Source organism: Thamnophis sirtalis, unplaced genomic scaffold (assembly GCF_051295495.1).
Source record: "Thamnophis sirtalis isolate CommonGarterSnake01/CBP01778 unplaced genomic scaffold, rThaSir2_p1.2 scaffold_11, whole genome shotgun sequence".
Taxonomy (NCBI): domain Eukaryota; kingdom Metazoa; phylum Chordata; class Lepidosauria; order Squamata; family Natricidae; genus Thamnophis; species Thamnophis sirtalis.
Genome location: NW_028261391.1, coordinates 62,522,277 through 62,545,986, shown reverse-complemented (window position 1 = coordinate 62,545,986; position 23,710 = coordinate 62,522,277). Strand labels below are relative to the sequence as shown.

The 23,710-nt window shown below is 38.9% G+C and overlaps 1 protein-coding gene across 1 annotated transcript in view; it reads right to left on the bottom strand.

The window, feature by feature from the left end:
- LOC106551272 (scavenger receptor cysteine-rich domain-containing protein DMBT1) overlaps positions 1 to 23,710 on the bottom strand; it is a 140,024-nt gene that overhangs the window by 88,252 nt on the left and 28,062 nt on the right. Inside the window, 5 exon segments of the mRNA XM_087725018.1 lie at positions 17,594 to 17,859; positions 18,547 to 18,935; positions 19,425 to 19,603; positions 21,943 to 21,984; positions 23,113 to 23,309. Coding sequence (XP_087581144.1) covers positions 17,594 to 17,859; positions 18,547 to 18,935; positions 19,425 to 19,603; positions 21,943 to 21,984; positions 23,113 to 23,309 — 1,073 coding nt within the window.

Sequence of the window (23,710 nt, the reverse complement as noted above, 5' to 3'; positions counted from 1 at the left end):
GCATCCAAGGGAAGAGTTTCGGGGGGACCATACTTCAAGTTGTGTTCTGCTAATCTAAAGAAACAGGAAACCTGAGAATTTATAAATGTTCCAATCCAAACAGGAAAATTTTTGGTATGCAATTTGATCTTCTATCTTCATCCCCTAAGTCTGTATCAAGGAAGTTAATAATATTTTCATTTCACAATATTTAGTCCAGAGAACAGAGAGTTGCTACTTAGGATAAGTGAGGAAGAGGCTAAGCTTCCAGTATTCATGGAAAAGCTTGGTAATCACATACAATAACATCAAACGCAATTGCTCCAGGAAATGTTCGTTTTTAAAGTTAATAGCAAAGTTTATGCATAGCCAAACTATCCAATTACATACAATCTCTGAGAAATAGGTCTAAGGTTTAAGGTTTATTAAAATTTGTATGCCGCCCACTCCCACCGGGAGTCTGGGCAGCTCACAGCAAGACAGAAACAGTTTAAAATTTAAAAAATAGAAAAGTACAATATTAAAAATTCACATCATCCATTACATCTAAGCGGGGGCTGGATATCCATCAACAGCCCCAGGCCTGCCGGAACAACCAGGTCTTAACGGCTTTACGGAAGGCCGAGAGAATAGAAAGGGTCCGGATCTCTGCGGGTAGATCGTTTCACAGGGCCGGCGCAGCAACAGAGAAGGCCCTCCCCCGGGGAGCCGCCAACCGGCATTGTCCGGTTGACGGCACCCGGAGGAGGCCCAGCCTGGTTCTAGGCTAGAACCATTCACCAGGTACTGGGCTTTCTGTGTTCTGAGATCTATCCATATGAGGTATAAATTCCCAACTGAAGTTTGTGATGATGTAGCCCAGAAACATATTTAACTTCAAGTGGTTCTCATTTAACAACTATTCATTCAGTGACTTTTCAAACATATGAAGGCACTGACTTAATGAGTGGTTTTTTATGACCTATCCTTGTATTTATGTCAATCACAATGTCTCTGCAATCATTGGTCATCGTTTGCTCCATTTTCTGGCTTCCCACAAGCCAAATTAGTGGAGAAGCTGGCCAGAGGTCGCAAATAGGAACCCCGTCAAGTCCTCACTCAACAACCTGCAGTGAATCATTAAATGATGGCAACCAGAAGCGCCACTGCTAAGCAGTGCAGGCATGTGATGTTGTGCTTTATGATCCTGTCGCTTAGTAATGGAGATTCCAGTGCCAATTACCATCATTAAATGAAGACTTATCTATAAGGCATTTGAAAAAGCCTACTATCTCTCCTCTGCTGCTGGCGTGGGTACCTACAGAAGTTTCCTCTCCAAGAGGAGTTGCAATGAATTGAGATTGTTTAAATATTTTCTTCAGAAAAGCAACAAGAATTGTGTAATTTGTGGTTTTGCTTTTCGTGGTTTGTGGTTGGTTTTCTCTAAGGATAAAGCCAGACGCAACTGTCAACTTCTTTTAGGATTGTACATACTATAGTTTTCATATGTTTCTAAGCTCAAAGTAATAGGGACAAAACACATTTTGGAGCAGGTCATTGAGCTCCAAAAGGGTGTATATGATTGCAGTGTGTATTATTCATCCCCGTTCTAAATCTTAATGTGCTTAATTATCAATATGTAGCTATGGGTCATTTTGCTCAGTAAATAAATGAAGAAGTATTATGTTTTTGACTCAATGGTTTAATTGGGTTTGTCTTTGTATAACTAAGGGCTTGTGCCAGGGGTGGGTTTCTCACCCCGTTCAAACCGGTTCGGTTGGAATGGGGCCGGCGGTGTCCTCGTGCACGTGCGTGGTGCACGCATGCGTACTAGTGTCTGGGCGATGCTCCAGCTGCTCCTGGAGGATCGCGCAGGCGCTGTATGCGTCCTGCGCATGCCTAGAAGCGCAGAACTCATCAAAACCGGGTAAGGAGCGCGTGCGTGCGTGCGTGCCCTTCGCCGTTCCAGGAAGTTACTTACTTCCGGGTTCACCAACCAACTGGTTTGCAGGGACCTCCGCGAACCGGTTGAAACCCACCCCTGGCTTGTGCGGAACATTTTAGGTGATATTTATGCAAAAAATGTTTGATAGGATTCTGTTGTGACTCAGCAGAAGTTTGCTGTGAGTTGAGTCAGGATGCAAGATTAACAATGCAGCTGGGGCTCGTTAGTGGCGTCTTCTGGTGATAAAAGGACGGATGGTGCCACGCCCTGGTTGCAGGAGTCAACGTTCATCATTCATCGGTCGTGGTTTGTTTGTGAGAGACACTTGGAGAAGTGATTTGCTTTCTGTAACCCTGATTCAAGGAGACACTTGGAGAAGTGAATTGCTTTGTAAGAGTTTTGTTTTGCATTCTGTTATCTTCTTGTCAGAGACTTTATTTATGTTTATTTTTGGGCTCGTAGCCAGTCTGAGCCGAAGACTGATAAAGTTCTTTCCTTTTAAGTTTGTCTGCCTGTCGTCTGTTAACGAGCGAGGAAGGGGGGACAGAACAGGATTCACATTTTTTTAAGCCATAGGCAGCTTGAAGAATGCCTTCAGGTAGCCCTCGACTTACAACAGTGACTGTTCAAAGTTAGAACAGCAGTGACAAAAATGACATATGACCATTTTTCATATTGAAGCCCAATGCAGCATCCCCATGGTCACATGATCAAAACTGAGACACTTAGCACGTGACTCATATTTATGACAGTTGCAGTGTCCTGGGGTCATGTAATCACCTTTGGCTATCTTCTGACAAGCAAAAGCAATGGGGAAATTAGATTCACTTAACAACCATGTAACTAACTTAATAAGTGTAGTGCTTCACTTAACAACAAGAAGAAAAGTCGTAATACGAGGCAAGAAAGATCGTAAAATGAGGCAAATTTACTTAACAAAAGTTTAACTTAGCAACAGAAAATTTGGGCTCAATTTTGGTGCTAATTCAAACTCTTACCTGTAGTTATGCATTTGCTAAAAGTTAACACTAACTTGAGCCGAGGTGGTGCAGTGGTTAGGGTGCAGTACTTCAGGCCACTTTAGCTGACTGTGATCTGCAGTTCAGCGGTTCAAATCTCACCGGCTCAAGGTCGACTCAGCCTTCCATCCTTCCGAGGTGGGTGAAATGAGGACCAGGACTGTGGGGGCAAGTTGCTGACTCAATTTGCTAAAAAATTGTAAACTGCTTAGAGAGGGCTGAAAGCCCTATGAAGTGGTATATAAGTCTAATAAATAAATAAATAAATAAATAAATAAATAAATAAATAAATAAATAAATAAATAAATAAATAAATGGATGGTTCATAATCAAATCAAAATAAACCTCACTGTAAGACTGATCGCCTGCATAGAATACACACAAATAACAATTTATTGGGATTGTGGAGTTCCATTTATTAAGCTTCCATATGTACTACTGTTATGTATGGAATGACTTTGTGATAAAAAGATCAGAGAAAAGAAAGATATAAAATTCCACAGGTAGAATTTATCTTGCATTTCTAAAATCACACGGCGAAATTAAACAAGGTTTCATTCATCCGATGAGCAGTTCCCTTTCTGAAAAGTTAGTGGCAAACTTTGAGAAAATTGAATTACCTCTGGAAAGTGGGAAGTGCTTTCAGTCCTACTGTTCTTAGAAACTCTATTGCAGCTATTTATTTTAAAACCTTTTCTCTAGACTAATTTTTTATGCCAGGAAGGATTTCTTCAATTGTAGGATCAAACTCACGCCTACCTTCCATGTGAACTGAGGTCTTGATGAAATTTACCTTTCTCTTCTATATTACGTTTGATTGGAAACAGTTTTGATTTTTTACTGCACAACCTAAAATGAAGGTCACCAATAGCAAGGTGGTTTTCCATGGGTTGATGAACTACAACTCCCAGCAGCCCTTTCAATGATCTTCCCAGGACCTTCTGGGAAATGTCATTCAGTGACATCTAAAGGGCCATGTTTGGCCTTAGAACTGGTTCATTCAGTCCCAATACACATAGAAAAGTGCTGTTCACTAGGAACAGATACACCTATTTTGAAAACTACATTGCCACAATCCCGTTCTGAATTTCAGTTGCAACATGTCCTCATGTTTTCCTTAGATCAAAATGAACAAAACACTGGTCTGATATACATTCCCTGGTGTTTTGGATTTGAGAACTGAGATCTAAATCATTTCTTTCTTTCGCTGTAATGCAGCCGCGCGAGCGATTGTGGGTGCACCAAGGTACACCCACGTTACACCTATCCTCCGCGAGCTGCACTGGCTACCTATTAGTCTCCGAATCCGCTTCAAAGTGCTGGTCGCTACCTATAAAGCTCTACATGGCATCGGACCTGGGTACCTGAGAGACCGCCTCCTGCTGATTACCTCTCTCAGACCAATTAGATCGCACAGGTTAGGTCTCCTCCAGATTCCATCTGCCAGCCAATGTCGGCTGGCGACTCCCCGGGGGAGAGCCTTCTCTGTTGCAGCTCCGGCCCTCTGGAATGAGCTCCCTGTTGAGATCCGGACCCTTACTACCCTCCCGGCCTTCCGCAAAGCCACCAAGTCCTGGTTGTTCCAGCAGGCTGGGGGGAGCTGAGAAACATCTACCTCCACGGAAATTGTGAATGTTGGTCTTGTTTTTAATATGTTGTCTTTGTCTTGTTTCCCCCCTTCCCCTTGTCTTTTGTGAGCTGCCCGGAGTCCTACGGGAGTGGGCGGCATACAAGACAAATCAATAAATAAAATAAATAATAAATAACTCTTTAGCATACAAATATGCAGACGATGTGCTACCTTCGAATAATTGTGGTGCCAACTGATTTTAAAGAAAATTGCAACAATAATGAATAACAAATTTTGCCTTCTTGCACAGCCAGTAAATTTTGTAAAAGAATAAAGGAATGCTTATTCACTAATATGAAATATTATGTGATTTTAAAATGCAAAAATAAAGAAATGAGCTCCGAGGGTGACCTTTGTGGATCTGGCATGCTTATGAAGTTGTTTATTATAACAACATCTGGTTTAAAAACCTCCATCTAACTTCCAAGTAAAACAAAGAGCATATACAAAAGTTGAAGGCCATGTCTACATCTATGACAGGTAGAATGAGACTTCTGGGAACTAATTGTTCTTTTCTTAAGTGCTGATTTTTCCGCATGTCAATGAAATACATTCAATGCTCTGAAGAGGTACTTCCTTTTCTCTTTCTGTTTGGATCATTGTCAGAAGCTGAAAAAATTAAATATATATGACAAGCTGAATGATCACCCTATGTAACCCTACTTAACTAGCAACATAAGCTATGCAATATTTAAATCATTGTAGCTTACAATTAAGAATATATTTTTAAAAAAATCTCAGTTAATACTCTATTAGTTCTAACTAATTAGTTAATGTCAGAAGAATAATTTGGGGTTCCAACTCAAACTGGGGTTGTGCAAGAATAAAAATGAGATCCAGACAGCTGTGAGGAAAGGAGAAATATTTATTCCTTAAAGAAAACAGTTTGCTTTTAGAGGCAGCTGCAGAGAAATGGGGTACAGACTTATATAGTTTGTCCAGGGTGTGGAAGTATTTATGTGCTGATTCTAGAGTGACCCTTGAGTAAGGTGACCAGACATCCCACATTTGGCGGGACAGGCACACTTTTTCATAATTTTTCCCATGTCCCAGGCTGTTCTCAAAAGATCCCGCTTTTTAATTTTGGCGCCTTCTTTGATCGCTCGCTCCCCCACCCATCCGCTGCCACTCGCATGGGCGGGGTAGTGTAGCATGTGAGCAGGCGGATGGGCGGGGGAGTGGCTCGTCTTTCCAGCCCCACTTCCACCCGGAGAAGCCATGGGAAAGGCTCCGCCTCTCCAAAAAGAGCCACCTGTGTGTGTGGCCCTCGATGGGGTCTGGAAGCGGTGCCTTTCCCCAAAGCATCCCTTGCGCACTTCGGGGGCCGGTGGGCAAGGTGAGTGCAATGGCCGGAGACTCCCCCGCGGGACCACTGTTCCCTCTAAGGCAAGAAAACACCGCGCAGCACTTTTCAACTCCCGCACAGTGATTTGTTTTGATGAGCACGGGGCGACTGGACTGACGGTAGTTGTGAAGCCCCAAAGCCCCCCCCACCACCACCGGACTAACTGCTGCTGCCTCCTCCTCCTCTAACAGCACCGCCAGATTTGCTGCCCGGCGCTGCGGCTGAGGTGAAGCCGCCAAAGCTCCCGCCGGTGCCCCCACCATGCTTTTGAGGAGCCTTGAGGCCATGGGAGCCAGTAGGAAGGCGGCGGAGGGGCGGGAGCAGGAAAAAAGGCCCGATGGCTCCTCAAAAGCACGGCGGCGGAGGAGGGGGCAGGGGTAACGCGGTGCCCAGCTCAGGTGCTCTGAGCAGAGGGGGAGCCGCTGCTGCTGCCACGGGCGGGGACTCCAGCGGGAGCTTTGGCAGCTTCACCTCAGCCGCAGCGCTGGGCAGCAAATGTGGTGATGCTGTTGGAGGAGGAGAAGATGGCAGCAGTTATTCTAGTTATTGCAATGAGCAATACTCATTGCTTCCATTATTGTAATCCTCATTTCTGAAAGATGACCTTTCCATTTTAAAAGTAAATTATTTATGGAAAAAAGCTCAGTATCCATTTCAGGTTATGTAAGTAAAGTTAGATAGATATAGAAAGTACAGACTAATATCTGTTTATAGTTTGGGCTGTCTAAGGTCTTATTGCAGAATATTTCTAAAAAAATGACAAGAGCTTCCCTTATGTCTCGTACCATTATTATTATAATTTCTAAAATGCCAGAAGAGTAGTTGAGTGCAAGGAATTGCAGAGAAAGTCATCCAGCCTTGATTGAAAGGAAAAACTGAACATAACTCTATACACTGAAATGCCAGTAGTGCTTAAGCTTGTTCATGTTCCAGCAGAGTGGCTTGCTAAAGTGACTGTTTCATGTAAATTGAACTGAAGTTGTCCATTTAAAGTTGCATGTGGCAATCTAAGCATAGTGTCTTACATTCTCTTACAGCCCATATCAAATATTTATCCCCATCCAAGATGGATGATGGTCCTCTAGGAATAGTGTTTAAAATCTGGAGGAGTTGAGAGTATTATCTTAAGATGCCATCCTTTGTTTGACCTATATTGGGACTTTTAGGGTTGACAAGTTTCTACTTGATGATTAGACCCATCATTCCAACTTTGTAAGAGATGCTGTATTTATTATGAATGGCTTTAGGAGGTTGTTCTTGTTTTGTGGAATTTGTACCCTAACCTGCAGATCTTTAGCAATTCAAACTATTTTCTAAAAGCAGCCTTACTTGATCATATTTGTACATTGTTGTTGGCTGGTTTCAAAGAAAATACAGGAAATCATCAATTAGATGTTATTTGGTTGAATACAAGGATTCCTGATTAATACTCCAACTTCAGACAGGACTGTTTTAACTGTAACATAAGGCAATGGATTTCTGAAACACTGCTACAGTATGGGATTCCTTAGGAAGGTAACAGGAGGAAATTATCTTACAGAGAGATTGGTATTAATATGCTCCATGATTTATTACAAAAAAAATATGTTGACCTGCAAATTTGTATCCAATTCTGCCCAGCTGAAGGAAGAGCTATCCTAAAAAGAGCAAAGTCATAGCAGAGAATTGGAAGGAATGAGGCTTGAGGTTACCCAACTAACACGGGAACTGCATCAATGTGAAATCACAATTGGTTCTTCTTTGGGTTCTACTTTAAGCTTAGAGCAACAACTAAAAATAGAGAATGAAAAAGTGGAGCAAAAGACAATAGAGCACACAAGTCTTAAAGTTGTCAAGTTTCAACACCTCTGGGTTGTTTTTTCTAAAGGGTTAGAGGTGCAAGGATCTTGTAACCTGACAGCTTTAAGACTTGCGCACTTTAATGCCAGAGTTCCTGAGCCAACATTTTGGTTGCTAAGCAGGAGCGTTGTTAAGTGATACTGATATTATATAACACTTTTAATTAAGCGGGTACCTTGAATAAACATAACTTTGAGTTTCAAATAATACTGATTTCATTGTTGTCTTAGGTAACATCTGTGAAAAAAATTCAGGTGCTCAGGCATGAAAATGTGCCGCTCAAACACTATACCTTTCTCTTCACACTGAAAAAAAAATTAGAGGGAACATTGTATATGGTTACAGATTTTTTGTTTAGAACAGTACCGGTAGTCCTTGACTTACAAGAGTTCATTTAATGACTAATCAATTTACAATAGCACTAAAAAAAGTGACTTAGGACCAGTGGTGAATCTTACAGGTTCACAAATGTGAGCAGGCACACGTGAACAATTTGTCTTGCATCCCACGATGTTTTAAAAAAGTCCCGATTTTTAAAAAAATTTTAAATCAAGAACGCCCCCCCCCCCCGGTCAATGATGTTCCTTTTTACCAATGTTAAAATCTGGTCACCTTACCCTTGAGGGGCATGTGTGTGTAGGCATGTATTCTTGTAAACATGCAGTTTCGATGGGAGACCTAATTTAATTAACTGGTTTTGCAGCTCTCCTCCTTTGATATGAGGATTAGGTCTGGGTAACTAATTTGGAATTTTGAACAAATTTGGGTAAAGGATTTTTCCCTGATTGCTATTTTTTATTTGATTAATTTAGTTTTAGCTTGACTGTCAATTATCTAATGGAGACGTTGATTCTCAGACTATTGGGCATTCTATTAATGTTTTAAAGGGAGATGGAAACAGTAGAAAGAATAAAATATATTTTGATATAAAATTTCTCATATTAAGTAGCAGAAAAGTGACCACTTTAGTTCTATATTTCCTGTGTCTTGTTAGATAAATGTACTTCTACTTTTTTTTTAGCAATAGCAATAGCAGTTAGACTTATATACCGCTTCATAGGGCTTTCAGCCCTCTCTAAGCGGTTTACAGAGTCAGCATATTGCCCCCAACAACAATCTGGGTCCTCATTTTACCTACCTCGGAAGGATGGAAGGCTGAGTCAACCTTGAGACGGTGAGATTTGAACAGCCGAACTGCAGAACTTCAGTCAGCTGAAGTAGCCTGCAGTGCTGCATTTAACCACTGCGCCACCTTGGCTCTTACTTACTCAAATGTTATAGTCTACTGACAAAGGACTGTAGATAGTTAAATGTAGATATCCCAAAAACATTTGATTGCCTATTATAGAAAACAAGATGTTGGACTAAGCAGGTGTTTTGGCCTCATGAGAAATGTTCTTCATTATAAAAATGTTCTTTATACAGAATCATGCTTACAATATGAAGTGTCTGTTATTCAATTATTTATATTAAGGAAAAATTATTGGGTTTCATTTTACTATATTTTGTAACTGCTCTAATAGGACATCATATTTTAAATAAATGAATCTATACACCCCATCTAATATCCATAAAAATGATAGTATTCCTGCCATCCTAGCAAGTTCATTAACTGAGTCATTCTTCTCTCAACATCCAGATCTGTGTTTTAATGTTATCTTTCAAGCCTACTTCAATATTTATTTTAAAGCAAAAGAATTGATAAGGGAACTCAAAGTCAAGGAAGGGAAGGAGGGAGGAAGGAAGAAAAGAAGGAAGAAAAGAGCGAGAGAGTGAGAAAGAGAAAAAAAGAAAATGGTTTTTCTGAATGACGTGGTGGCCTAGTGTTGAAGACATTTGCCTCAGATTCAGAAGGTTGAGAATTCAGTCCTAGATAGTGGCAGATATTTCTCTCTCAGAGTGCAAGGAAAAAATATTTGCTGCGAACTCCAAGTAGGTAAATGCTGAACTCCATTGAGTTACCCTGACTCTACCCGAATTAATGGTTTACAGCAGTGGTAGTCAACTTGGTCCCTACCGCCCACTGGTGGGCGTTCCAGCTTTCATGGTGGGTGGTAGGGGTTTGCTGTAACTCTGCTTTATAAATTTTATAAAGTAAAGTTACTACTGCAATGCGCTCTACATGGGGCAGCCCTTGAAGAGTATTCGGAGACTTCAACTCGTCCAGAACGCAGCCGCGCAAGCGATTGTGGGTGCACCTCGGTACACCCACCTTACACCTATCCTCCGCAAGCTGCACTGGTTACCGATCAGTCTCCGGATACGCTTCAAGGTGCTAGTCGTAACTTATAAAGCCCTTCATGGTATTGGATCTGGGTACTTGAGAGACCGCCTGCTGCCAGTTACCTCCCATAGACCCATTAGATCTCACAGGGTTGGCCTCCTCCGCATGCCATCTACCAGCCAATGCCACCTGGCTATTAGCCGGGGGAGGGCCTTCTCTGTGGCAGCTCCGGCCCTCTGGAATGAACTCCCCGCAGGGATTAGGACCCTCACCTCTCTCCAGGCCTTCCGAAAAGCCGTCAAAACCTGGCTTTGCCGGCATGCCTGGGGGTGATGAGTTCCCTCCCCTCTCGACATGTATGGTTGTGCGACTGCTGTTTACTTTTATTATTTGCATTTTGTCTTTTTATGTTCCCCTTTATCCCCCTTGAATTGTTCGCTGCCCTGAGTCCTCCCGGAGAAGGGCGGCATACAAATAATAAAATTCCATTCCATTCCATTCCCTACTTTATAAATCAGCATTACTGTGGAACCGGTGGGCGGTTAGAAAATTTTACTACTAACAGAGATACAAAAGTGGGTGGTAGGTATAAAAAGGTTGACTACCCCTGGTTTACAGGATCAAAAAAAGAAAAGTTTGTCTAGTATTAAACTCTGCATACCTATATGTTGGTTGTTGAAGAGGTGTTTTTTTTCTTTCTTCACTTTTTTATTGTCTCTTTTGACTGGTGTTTAAATGTGGCTATTATCTATGTGTCTGTTTGTAGCATTTAGGGTCCCGAGGCTGGAGATGAAAGAATAAGAGTTTATTGAGCAACCAGAATTGACATGAGAATCAACAGCAAAATTATTAATCATGAAACATCATTCTTAAAGTGTTTTCAGCTTCTTTGAGCTCTACCTACTTTACGTATTATATCATTATTGGCTAACAAGTCTCCAAGGCACAATAATTGGTTAGTCCTTACATCATTAGCGTTCGTGAGAATGTGCATGTTCTCACACACTGAATGAATCAAGTGTTATCAAATGAGTGAATGTTACAGGTTATACTTTGTATCATCCCGTGTCCTTGATGCCTGGGAACACTGCAAGCAAAGAATAGCTGACAGGCAAATATTTTCTGCAGATTGCTGCAGTTTTTACTTACACGTGTAACCTCAGTTCCAAGGACCATTCAGATGATTCACTGTAAAAACCCTACATCTATTGATAGCTGATTTGTTTAAATGGCAAGTCTCCAGCGATTCCCTAGAATTTTTTGAATTTAGTTTGGCCTAGGATGCTCACTGTTTCCCAGGTGAAACTATGGTTGAGTCTGTCCATGTGTTGTGAGTTTAAGGAATTTTCATCACGTATTCTGACCGCTACTTGATGTGGATGCATTCTGCTAATCTTCTGTCTCTCCGTAGTACATAGTTGCTGTCATAGTCTTTACACGGCATGGTATAGGTAGCATTTCCTGCCTATTGCTGTTTTCTCAGTTCTGAAGTTGTATGAATTTGCTCTTAAGCCTTGGTCTTGTGCATTCAAAATTAGCCCTTCTTTCTGTTTTTCTTTAACAGTCCGTTCTTAGCCATTGACAGATCTTTTTGTTACCTACTTTGCATGGTAGAATTATTTTTAATGTACTGGTCGTGGACATTTGTCTTGCCATGTCCCTTTCTTGTAAGGAAGCATGGTCTCTCCAGTATTCAGTAAACCTTCATGGAGCGCTCTTCTTCACATTCCTAGTATTATAAAAAAAACCTATATATTCCCAGTATAGGAAAATTCCTAGTATATAGGAAAACCTCAATAATACACGGGCAAATTCAAAGTAAACCGCTCCTAGCTCGATTGCAGAAAATATGACTTGAGTTTGAGTTTCATTTTATTTATATGCCGCCCTATTCCCGGCGGGACTCAGGGCGGCGCACAAACCCAAGGAGGGAAACGGAAAAACACAAAAACTACAAAAATACAGGGCATTTAAAAACAACCAACAGCCACACGATTGGAGAGGGGAAGGGAACTCATCGACCCCAGGCCTGCCGACACAGCCAGGTTTTAACAGCTTTTCGGAACGCCTGGAGAGAGGTGAGGGTCCGAATCTGCGGGGAGTTCGTTCCAAAGGGCCGGAGCTGCCACAGAGAAGGCCCTCCCCCGGGTAGTAGCCAGATGATATTGGCTGATAGACGGAACCCGGAGGAGGCCTGCTCTGTGTGATCTAATGGGTCTTTGGGAGGTAATTGGCAGCAGGCGGTCTCTCTAGTACCCAGGTCCCATACCACTTCAGCAACAGAGTGGTCAACGCCTGGAATGTTCTACCTGACTCCGTTGTTACATCCTCAATCCTTCACAGCTTCAACCTTAAACTATCTACCATGGACCTCACCTCGTTCCTAAGAGGTCTGTGAAGGGTGTGTGAATAAGCGCTCCAGTGTGCCTAGCATCCCTGTCCTACTGTCCCCATCTATTTGTATTCATTTCTTTCGTTTATATCCATGTTTATCTTTATACTTGCTATTTTGTACATGTTTGACAAACTAATAAATACAAATACAAAATACAAACCTAAATATGTGTCATGCCAGGATTCACACTTTTCAAAGACTGCAATAAAATTGCTTTAAAAAAGTTCTTTTGAGACAGATGATTGGTCTGTAAATTTGATAAACAAATAAATAAACTTGATGTCAAACATTCTTTTAAAATACAAATTAAAATGTAGAAAAAAGAACACAATTTAACTGCCCGGTTTTATTCAGTTTTTTTGTTGTTGCTACAAGAGCATAACAGAAAATGTTACCTAGATGTATTTGTCATGAGTTTTAAGATCCAGTAGATGGAAACGTTGGAATTTAGAAAATTATTTTTTTTGGGGGGGGCATAATTTGTATTTTAACAAGTTTTAAAATTAATGTCTACAATGATGTCTAATTCTAGGAGATTTACATCCCTAATATCAAACCAGATCATTCCCTCAGATATTATCATAATACAAGTTAAAAAAATTTTTTTTTACCTGAAATTACTTGAATTGCCTAGAGAAGTACATTACACAAGGTAAGTGGCTCTAAATAGCTATTAGTTACTAATTAATTACTAATGAGCTCTACATGGGGCTGCCCTTGAAGAGTGTTCGAAGACTCCAGTTAGTCCAGAACGCAGCCGTGCGAGTGATTGTGGGTGCACCTAGATACACCCACGTCACACCTATCCTCCGCGAGCTGCACTGGCTACCCATTAGTCTCCGAATCCGCTTCAAGGTACTGGTCGCTATCTATAAAGCCCTACACGGCATCGGACCTGGGTACCTGAGAGACCGCCTCCTGCCGATTACCTCCCTCAGACCGATTAGATCTCACAGGTTAGGTCTCCTCCGGATTCCATCTGCCAGCCAATGTTGGCTGGCGACCCCCCAGGGGAGAGCCTTCTCTGTTGCAGCTCCAGCCCTCTGGAATGATCTCCCTGTCGAGATCCGGACCCTTACTACCCTCCCGGCCTTCCGCAAAGCCACCAAGTCCTGGCTGCTCCAGCTGGCCTGGGGGCCTGTGAAACATCCAGCTCCACGGAAATTGTGAATGTTGCAGCTCCAGAGAGCTGGAGCTGCAACAGAGAAGGCCCTCCCCCAGGGAGTCGCCAGCCGACATTGGCTGGCAGACGGAATCCGGAGGAGACCTAACCTGTGAGATCTGATCGGTCTGAGGGAGGTAATCGGCAGGAGGTGGTCTCTCAGGTACCCAGGTCTGATGCCATGTAGGGCTAGAAATCTCTTGCAGTCTGTCAGCGGGGGGGGGGATATCTAACAATATAGAATTTATGTTATGTTATGTTAATTCATTCTGCATGCTTTGTAAATACTGGTATAATATGAACTTTCTATCCCTTTTCCTTTTTACCACTTTCTCTAATATAGTTATTATGAATAATGCAAAAAATTACACATTTTGATAGTAAAGCCTATGATGTAGTATGTACATTTATGAAGGTAGCCATAATTAGGATATGATACCTACTAAAACTTTGGATCAGTTTCATTTTTTCAACCTTCCCTGGTATCTCCTCTCAGGTTTTCTCCCAACCCATTGAGTAGCCTGATTTGCAATGTGGATTTGAATCAAGGTAAGAGCTTGATTGAACTAAAGTAACATCTTGACTACTTCTAATAGTAGCTCTGGAAATTCTGAAAGACTGTGAAATTGTGGTAAAATGTTCTCTTTACAAGGGGATTAATACTAATAACTGAAAATCTGACAGAATATTTATTTTCCCCACCTTTTCATATGATCTATGTGTGAGTGTGAATCTCTGTGTGTGAGCACGCGCATACATTTATAAATTTTGTTGAGTGTTGTTGTACATCAGTTTAGGAAAATAACATACTTCTAACTGAATAATATAATTCTCACCAAACGAAACAAGGGGACTGATAGCATTAAAAGTTGGACAGGAGTGCAGAAATAAAAGAAAACAGAGCTATCCCTCGGTTCATAATCTATGTCATCGAATCAGCCTACCAGGTTTTCTAATGATTCTGTTACTGAATGTAGGGTATGCTTAATTTATCATTTAAGTTTAATTAGTAGGTGAGAGGGCCAACTTGGCATATTTAATTAGTTTTGATTTGAATGAGCGAACTTGTATATAGTTGGGTAGATTATATGATGCTGTATCAGCCCAGACTGAAGGAATTGAGAAGAATGGTTGTAGTTTATTAGTCTTAGCTGGAGACTCTTCTGCTTCATTGAAGGATCTGAGTATTTACATCGTAAGTTAAGTTAAAGCAGCAGCGTGAAGACTTGTTGATACAGTGTCCATCCCATTGCCTAAAAGCCACTCTATGTGACCTACCTATGATGTAGAGCAGGGCGTCACACACTGGCCACACCCATGCCAGGTTTAGCAAATGGGGAAAAAGTCATGATATTTCATGTTATGACTCCGTGGCGATGTGAGTTTGATACCCCTGATGTAGAGAATCTGAGGCTCTTTAAAACTCACAAGCATTCACATATGGTCTTTTTCATACTTTCATCTAAAGACCTCATGATTTCCATTATGGGCAATTTTACTATATCATCAGTCTCAGTCTATGTCAGTAGCACATAAAGCAGAGCTGAGGTGGCGCAGTTCAGCAGTTCAAATCTCACTGGCTCAAGGTTGACTCAGCCTTCCATCCTTCCGAGGTGGGTGAAATGAGGACCCAGACTGTGGGGGCAATTTGCTAAAAATCTGTAAACCGCTTAGAGAGGGCTGAAAGCCCTATGAAGCAGTATATAAGTCTAATAAATAAATAAATAAACAATAAGCATTGTGTAAAGGTGATGCATGGGAAGGCTTTGTTAGCTCCCTGTTCTCATAGTCAAATTATTTTCTGGTAAAGGTTGGGTTGATAGCCATCAGTTTTTCTTATAGTAGGAAAGGATCCATTACACTTTTAAGGATTGGTGAATTCCAGAATAGTCTGAGGGGTTTCCAGGTGAAAGGTTTGGAAACTGTGCCAAAAAGCATTTACAGAATCTTGAAGAGTGTTAAGCCATTACTTTCAGTAAACCATATTCCATGAAAAACAATGCTTGTTTTCTACTTTATTTTTAAAGGCAGTTTAAATCTATGTTGGATTATAGCAATTTGCAGTGCTTGGAGCCACTCTTAAGCTTGGCCAGAAAAATGCATAACCCAAGCGTTACAGCAATATTGGTTCTGAAGGAGCTGTACCAATTTCCAATTTGGCACTGAGCTGTGTTTGGTGTGACTATAACAATTTACAAATCTGTATGTAAGTTAGAACCTGAAGATCATTCCCTCTCTCTTATACCATGTTTTCCCCAAAATAAGACCTCCCTGGATAATAAGCCTAATCAGGCTTTAGCGCATGTGCTAAAATAAGCCCTCCCCCCAAAATAAGCCCTCCCAAATATTTCAACACAGCTGTAGTCATGAGGTGACCATGCTCCCACCTCCTGCATCTTGAAAATAATAAGACCTCCCCGAAAATAAGGCCAAACGCTTATTTCGGGGAGTCAAAAGAAAATAAGACCCTGTCTTATTTTCAGAGAAACACAGTATATCTGAGACAGTAGATATTTTTGAGAAGATTACTTTGCTAGAAATTTCATGCTGCCACCTGAAAAAAGCCATTCTTGATAACAAGTCTGTGAAATTCCTGGCCCATTGTGCTACAATTGGCATTTAGCACAATAGATGCTTTTCTCTATTTTAAAATATATCCTTTCCTATAATGTTTGTGATCAAATTGGGCTTTTGAATCTTTATTTTTTTCTTTTTGATCTGAAGTTCTTCTGAACTGTATCTTTTTGGTACGCATAATAGCATTTTATTATTTTAAAGATGTAGCTATTCTTAGGTTTCCCAAAATAAGGGTTCTTCTGGTTTTTACGGTTTCTACGGTGAAAATATTTTTATTTTAAATTGTTTTAATTTCTTGTAAAATTTAACGTATGTTCTATCTTTCTCTGAGACTGTTTCATGAAATAAAATCAGGAAAGAAATCTTCAAAAATAAATACATATAGTAATTCATAGGTTTGATTTTTCTATAAAAGTAGTTCTCCTTGTACCAAAATAATAAGCTCACTCTTAGTTTGCAATGATAGCAATTTTATTGCAATGCATTGGAAGCAAAATACAATTTCCGATAATTTGAAATTAATTTAGTGACAAAGCTTTTGTATTCATATATACAGCATGGAATACTAAAACATTTTATTTTTGTAGCTCATTCATCCTAGGGGTCCTTTAAAAGTTATTCTTTCTCTCATTAGTTTAGCAAACCACATGTTGGCCTATATTGACCTCTTTAGTCTTCAACAAATTATTCAATTTATTAAAAGTCTGACCAAGTCTTAATATATCATGTAACTTCTCAGACAGCAGAAGCTGCCTCAAAAAGTGCCATTGGTGTGAGAGAAAGAAGAATAATCCACAATTATTTTCAGAAATAGTTGAAGTAATTTTGCTTTTCAGAACATAAAGGGATGCTACAATAACATGATAGATTTATACAATTTAGATATTAAATACAACTAGTATGTATCCTTCCTGTGTGAAATGCAGGTACATGTTTTTTTCCCTGTGTAAGTTGACTATTAGAATTGGTATATATTCTTGTCAGACTTTAATAAAATAAGAATGACAAAACATATGAAGAATGTTTTAAAAGTTAGCTGTTTTCTAATGGTTTTACTAAGAGTTTGTTATTGATGGACTCTCAAATATTTTCAAGGCTAACAATCATCATGAGGAACAAAAAACCTCAACTGGACGTTGGCATTTTTGTATAAAGTGCTTAACAAAATTAAACGGGCCTGTTTATATTAGGATCTACTGCATCAGCAAATTGCACAGCCATTTAGGAAAAGACCTTGTCTATGTAAAATGCTGTTTAGACTAATTTTCCTTTCCCTCATCCCCTAATAATAGCCTGATGAAGAGCTCTGAAGATCTTAAAAAGATGTTTTAATATTTCATTCGCTTTTAATTACTTGTATAAAAGGTAGTATTCAGCTATGGATTTGAAATATTTTCTCCATGGAGTAACATGGGTATGATTATTTTTTTTAGGTATCTATCTAGCTTTCATCATTTTATCCAGAAAACATAGTCAAATTGAGGGGGCGGATCCTTAGTTTTGAACTTCATTTTCATCCTTCAGAAGTCTAAGTGGTCCCACAACAACATTAACCTTCTCCTGAGACTCATCCACATCTCTCTTTTTTCTCAATAAGCATCCCTGGTAGCATCTAGATGAACGATCATCTGCCCTACACACTACTAATTTACATTGTAGGTAAACTGAATTGTGCATGTTAAGGAACTTAAAGGAGTTGAATTGGAAACGAACTACATTGTTTCTTGGTGAGAACAGGCTTCTATAAGTAGAGTCTCGTGGGCATCTGAAAAATAAAAGAAAATATTGTTGTGTCAGGTATGCCTAGATGCTTATTTCAAATATTTTATTACAGTCTAATGATGTATATAATTCCTAAATTTCTGCATTAGATTAAAGCTGATGATTATGAGATGCACTAGAGAGCCACGGGGATATTAATATTGGAATATCAATATGAATAAATAAAACCCAAATTTGGGGCTTGTAAAACTGCTTTAAGATATGTACTTGGGAGGGAAAGTAATATGTTGTTAGTACAGAGGACTGTATAGTAAGAGCAAGGCAATGGCTCTGTAGTAATAACTATTTTTGTACAAAGTATGTGGAATTGACCATAATCTAAACAAAGTTTGGTTTGTTTAGTGACCAATCCATTCAGCCCATAATATCCTTTTATTCGCCTTAGTTTTTGTATATGTGATTGAATTATTTGATATTAACTCTTAATTTTATAATGTGATATTAACACTTAACATTTGATAATTTAAGTGAAATATTAACATCATCTGGTATTGTTTTGTTTGAAAATAAGTCCTTATAGTTTGCAGATGAACCCTGCAGTTCTTTCTATACTGTGTTAAGAAATACGACATAAGCAGAAAATCTAATTCAGAATCTATGTGTCTGACACAATGGCAATTTCTTTGTGGCAACTTGGATTATGGTTCTTAGATATTTAATACACACTTACCCACTTCGGATTAAGTCATAGGTCAAGGTTGTAAAATCATTACTATTTGGAGAAGCGACACATGTGTCTAAGAAGAGTAACATATTTGGATCAGCAGTGTGCAGAGTAGCTTGGAGATATAAATTCTGGTTGAGTGAAACGTAGTATGGTGATCCCACAACTTTATGGGCGAAGGATAATGATGAATAGAATGCCAGAGACACATTGTAATGGCCAATACGCTTTTCAGTAAGGTCAATAGCATTTTGGGCAACAAACACTGCTTGTACTATAGTGTTCTGCTTCATTTCACACATAACATGAAATTGAAAGTTTTTCTTTCTTGTAATAATATAATCGGAGTTGAGTGTCTTGATTACATTGTAATAAACTGTTGTCTCATTCTTCACCTAAAAAAGCACAGAAAGAAAGAAAAAGTAATCAACAGTAGCGACATAAAAACACTAATTAAACACCACCATTTTAAAGACTACTATTATTTTAGAATTATAGTAGCAAAAGTGATGTTAACAAAAAAACATGTTACTCATTACAAAACATTTCAGCATCCGCAACCCTGGCTTTTCCTCGGATTATAAAGTAGGCAGTCAGTCTCAAAGACATTGTTTTTTTTTTTCTCCCTTCCAAAATTCCCCCTTTTAAAATTGTAATTGTAATATTAGATCCAGTTAATGTGTTCAAAGTTAAGCAGAATTTCTTAAACCCAATATCCGAAATTAAATTTAAACTTACATTTCACGTTGCGGTTAAACATAATTGTTTGTAACATTAGTTCAATTTAAAACCCAAGCCAGAGTACATTTTCTTATAGTAATAGTTAAGACAAGAAGAGAGAGGGAAAACAGTTATTAGCTTTAAGAACAACAAATGATTCTCACCCTTTTCTCTGTGTTACAGCCATAGAATGGTATAATAAATTGAACAAAACCTCTTATAATATGAGATCTACACGATCTATCTCGGGTATTCAGGTAAACCTGGGATGCATTATAGCCGAGGGAATTGAGATAGCGTATGCTAATCCGTGCCTGCATGAATCCATCAGCACATGAAAGTCCTAAATAATAACACAGAGAAACGTTAAGCAAAATGCAAATACATCCAAGTATTAATATTATTTTAATTATTGAATCTGCTTGTGGACCAAATAAACTGATTAAGAAATATCTCTTCTACTTAGCCAGCAAAGGAAACTTTCATTTTTTCTTGAGAATAGAAGCATCCAAAACAAATAATGCATAGAAAAGTGGGTTTATCAGAAATGGTTAAGAAGTTTTCATCTTTTCAGAAATATGGGGAGAGAGAGGGGGGAGAGAGAGAGACAGTGAGAGACAGTGAGAGACAGAGGGAAGGAGAGAGGGAGAGGGAGGGAGGGAAAGAGGGAGGGAGCGAGAGGGAGGGAGCGAGAGAGGGAGAGAGGGAGAGGGAGGTAGGGATAGAGAGAGAGGGAGGGAGAGAGGGAGAGGGAGGGAGGGAGAGAGAGAGACCCACAGGCCAGTAATGCAAACCCCTCAATCATCAACCAATTTTCAGAGTGCTTAATGTCAGTAAGAGAAGTTGATCATTGTGTTCTGAGAAATACAGTCATGGACCTTTGAACTAAAAAAAATGGAAAATCACAAGCCTTAACACAACTAATTGGTTTCAGTGAAACTTTTATTACTTTACCTAGAACTTCAAATTCCACTTCTCTCTGGAAGCTAAATAATTCATTTTATAAACGCTCATGTTCTATATAGTCAAAATAATGTTAGATGAGTCCCATCTGAAATCACTTCTTTGTGTATTGATGTGTACATAATACAATACTAAGCTCAGTATTATATTGTCACCATATATTAAGCTTCAGTCAAAACTAAGAAATCAACTGCTTTATCATGTCACAACTTCATCTCTACTATCTTTTCATAATTGTGTCAAAGGATAAATGTCATTCTTAAGCCTTCCTCAATCTGTTGTCCCGGCATTCTAGCTTGGAGAAGACTATCAGTTATGTACAAATGAATCCAGAATGCTTCAGATTCTTACAAATATATATTTACAGCCGAGATTCTAAAAAAGAAAAGTTACAGTTCTTGCATCTGTAATGTAAATTGGAAATCTGAAAATACAACAAAAGTGAATATCTTCACCCAAATAATGGTTTAACAATTCAGTTTACAGCAACCAACCAACCTTCTTCTACCAACACGATGATAATGAGAATATTTTTCTTTTTTATTAGTTTAGAATTTTAGTGCTGGATAACTTCACTTCACAAGTTTACATGCAACTAAGAAATTCAAAAATCTGGATCAAGAATCAACACACACTGTGATCAGCTTGAATCCTTGCCACTCAAACACATGGCACAATACCATATTAAAGTACTATATGTGAAATGTATTTCTCACATGTCAAATTCATTATATGAGACATATATTATGGTATTATATCTCTAGAGACCATGAAAAGGAAATAAATGCAAGATTTTCTGAAGGAAAAATGAAGATTTCAGGGGCTGCTAAGACGGATGTTCAAACTTCTACACTTTTAAATTTCTCATTCTAAATTTCAAAAGTAGACTCTAAAGTAGAAAAAAGGAGTAAGCCTGTAATCTAAATTCAGTTTAAAGAAGGGGGGGAGATTTACTTAAAACCAAGTAAAAGGAAAACTGATTTGGAATTAAATATTCATTAAATTATGAAGCAATTATAGCAGCATTGGTCTGTGAATAGAACCATTTCATTAGGCTAATGCTGAAATTGATTCAAAATGATATTCATGATTGCTGTGCTATCTAATAGTACTATTAGACTTTAATCTGTTGCTTGATTTAGACATGTAAATGATGAAAACACAATATTTTTAAATCTTAGGTATACAATCCTTGCAGAGAAGGAAAGTACTTCCTAGGTCACAGATGTCAAACTCGCCACATTATGAAATGTTTCATGATATTTTCTCCATTTTCAGAGCTGGGGTGGACATGGCCTATGTGTGACTCATCCAGCACATGGGTCACCAGTTTGACACCTGTTAACCTAGTCAAACAATTATGAAATTTTAGACTCTGACACTCCGAGAATCACTAAATATGACAGTAGTAATTCACGAATGGGTCTTGAACAAGAGAACAAGAAAACTCGAGAAAACGTTATTCTAATATGCCTGCTGCTACTTTGATCCAAACTGAGAGAGATAGGTAAATCCAACTTCTCATATTTTTTTACAAAGCAAATAAACATGCCTGATTCATCTCATGTAGTGGATTCAAATCCTCCTACCTCCATGCCACGATACTTGTACAACATTTGTGGGTTTATTCCTAGATAACTTTACCTATGACCTCCAGTGAAGGTTTAACTCTTTACAGCTCATCAATTAAACAATATCAGAGAAAAAAGAATATCTTACTTGTATATTTAGAAGTAGAAGCTGGTGTAGTAGGTCCCATTTCTGTGAACACAATAAAACAATTTCATTAAACATGAGATGATTCTTACTTTCATCCAATCTGCATACTACTAAAACTCTTTGGTCTGTTTGTTTGTAACCTAAAATTGGGTGAAATTGGAAAGTGTGTAGGGTTATTGAACTGTTATTCAATTATTGAACTGAAGAAACTCAAATGGCTTAATTTACAGAATGCTAGGTGCTGTGACAATTGTGGGAATGAAATTTGGGGAAATTGTGGTCACTTCAGAACCACTGCACCTTCCAACTATACTTCCCAGAAACCCATAGATTGCATGGCGCAGGGGAAGATAGTGGGCGGTATCCCCACCCTCTTTCCAACCTCTCTCTGGCCCTTGCATCAGTCATCTGATGTCAAGCAGTGATTGGCTGCTTTTCAACCAAATCTGAAATCTCCTAACAGCAATAGGTAACTTGGGGAGAACAAAGGTTGGATGATCTATGCTACGAACGTATGTGATTGGATTACATATAGTGAGGCTTCTACTGAAATATAATAAGTATAGCTGTTGAACAAACTTTGTGCAACCAAACTGGATTATACGAGTATTGAAAGGGTTGTACTGAATACTTCTTTTAAGATTTTCAGGTTTCCTTTCGAAATTCTAAATGACTTGAAAAATAAGATCTGCACTCCATTTGTCTATTTTTGAACTTTTAAAAAAGGCATTTCTCCGTGCACTTTAAATACGTTATAGGACACAACTAGAGAAAATATGTTCTATTATACCATCTCAACGGTGGAACCTTTCGATACAACTGGTACACTTCCAGAAGTCTAGCACCATTTTAAAACATTGTTGATTCTCCTAGTTTAAATATTAAATTAAATTAGTTGTGTTCTACTCTGTTGCATCTGATGCCTCTTCTAATTGATTACATCATTGTTATATTGTTGTGTTCTTATTTTGTTTCATTTATTTAAATATTATTCAATTTCAGAAAGTTCAAAGATGATAAAGATTATTTTCTTCATGAAGATAGGCTGTTGAAATATTCATATGTATACACAGTATAAAACCAAATAGGAGTTAGTTTAAAATAATATTGAATCCCTAAATTACATCATTAACAGGATACAAGTTAAATGAATTACATAAATAACCTTACCTGGTGGAATAGATTGGTAACGAGCAGAGAACCCGTTTCCTGAATCACCTGAATCTCTATGCAGCACAATTGTCATTATGTTGGAAGTTGATGAATAGGTATAATTGAGATAGGCACTAGAACAAGTTCTTCCAAGTGGATATGAACCATATCGGAGTCCATCAAAAATCTCAATGTATTCTTTGTCACAGTTCAAGCTGTACAGAAATAGATAAATATTTTACTCCTTATCTCTTACTATGCTACCATTTTTCCCCCTTCCATTCAATCACCGGTTTTCTGTGGCTGCTTGAACAGGTCCCTGTGGTTTTCTTGGCAAACTGTTTTCAGAATTGATTTTTTTTCACTGCTTCCTTCCTAGGACTGAGTGAAAATGATTGACCCAAGGTGGCTTTATGCTTAAGGCAGGACTAGAACTCACGGTTTCCCAGTTTTTAGCTTAATGTCCAAACCACTACAAGTAGTCCACAATTTACAACTATCCATATAGCCACCTTTCAAAGTTACAGTGGCACTGAAAAAAATGGACTTATGACTGGTTCTTGGACTTGAAAACATTGCCGAATCCAGCATCACACGATCAAAATCTGGGCATTTG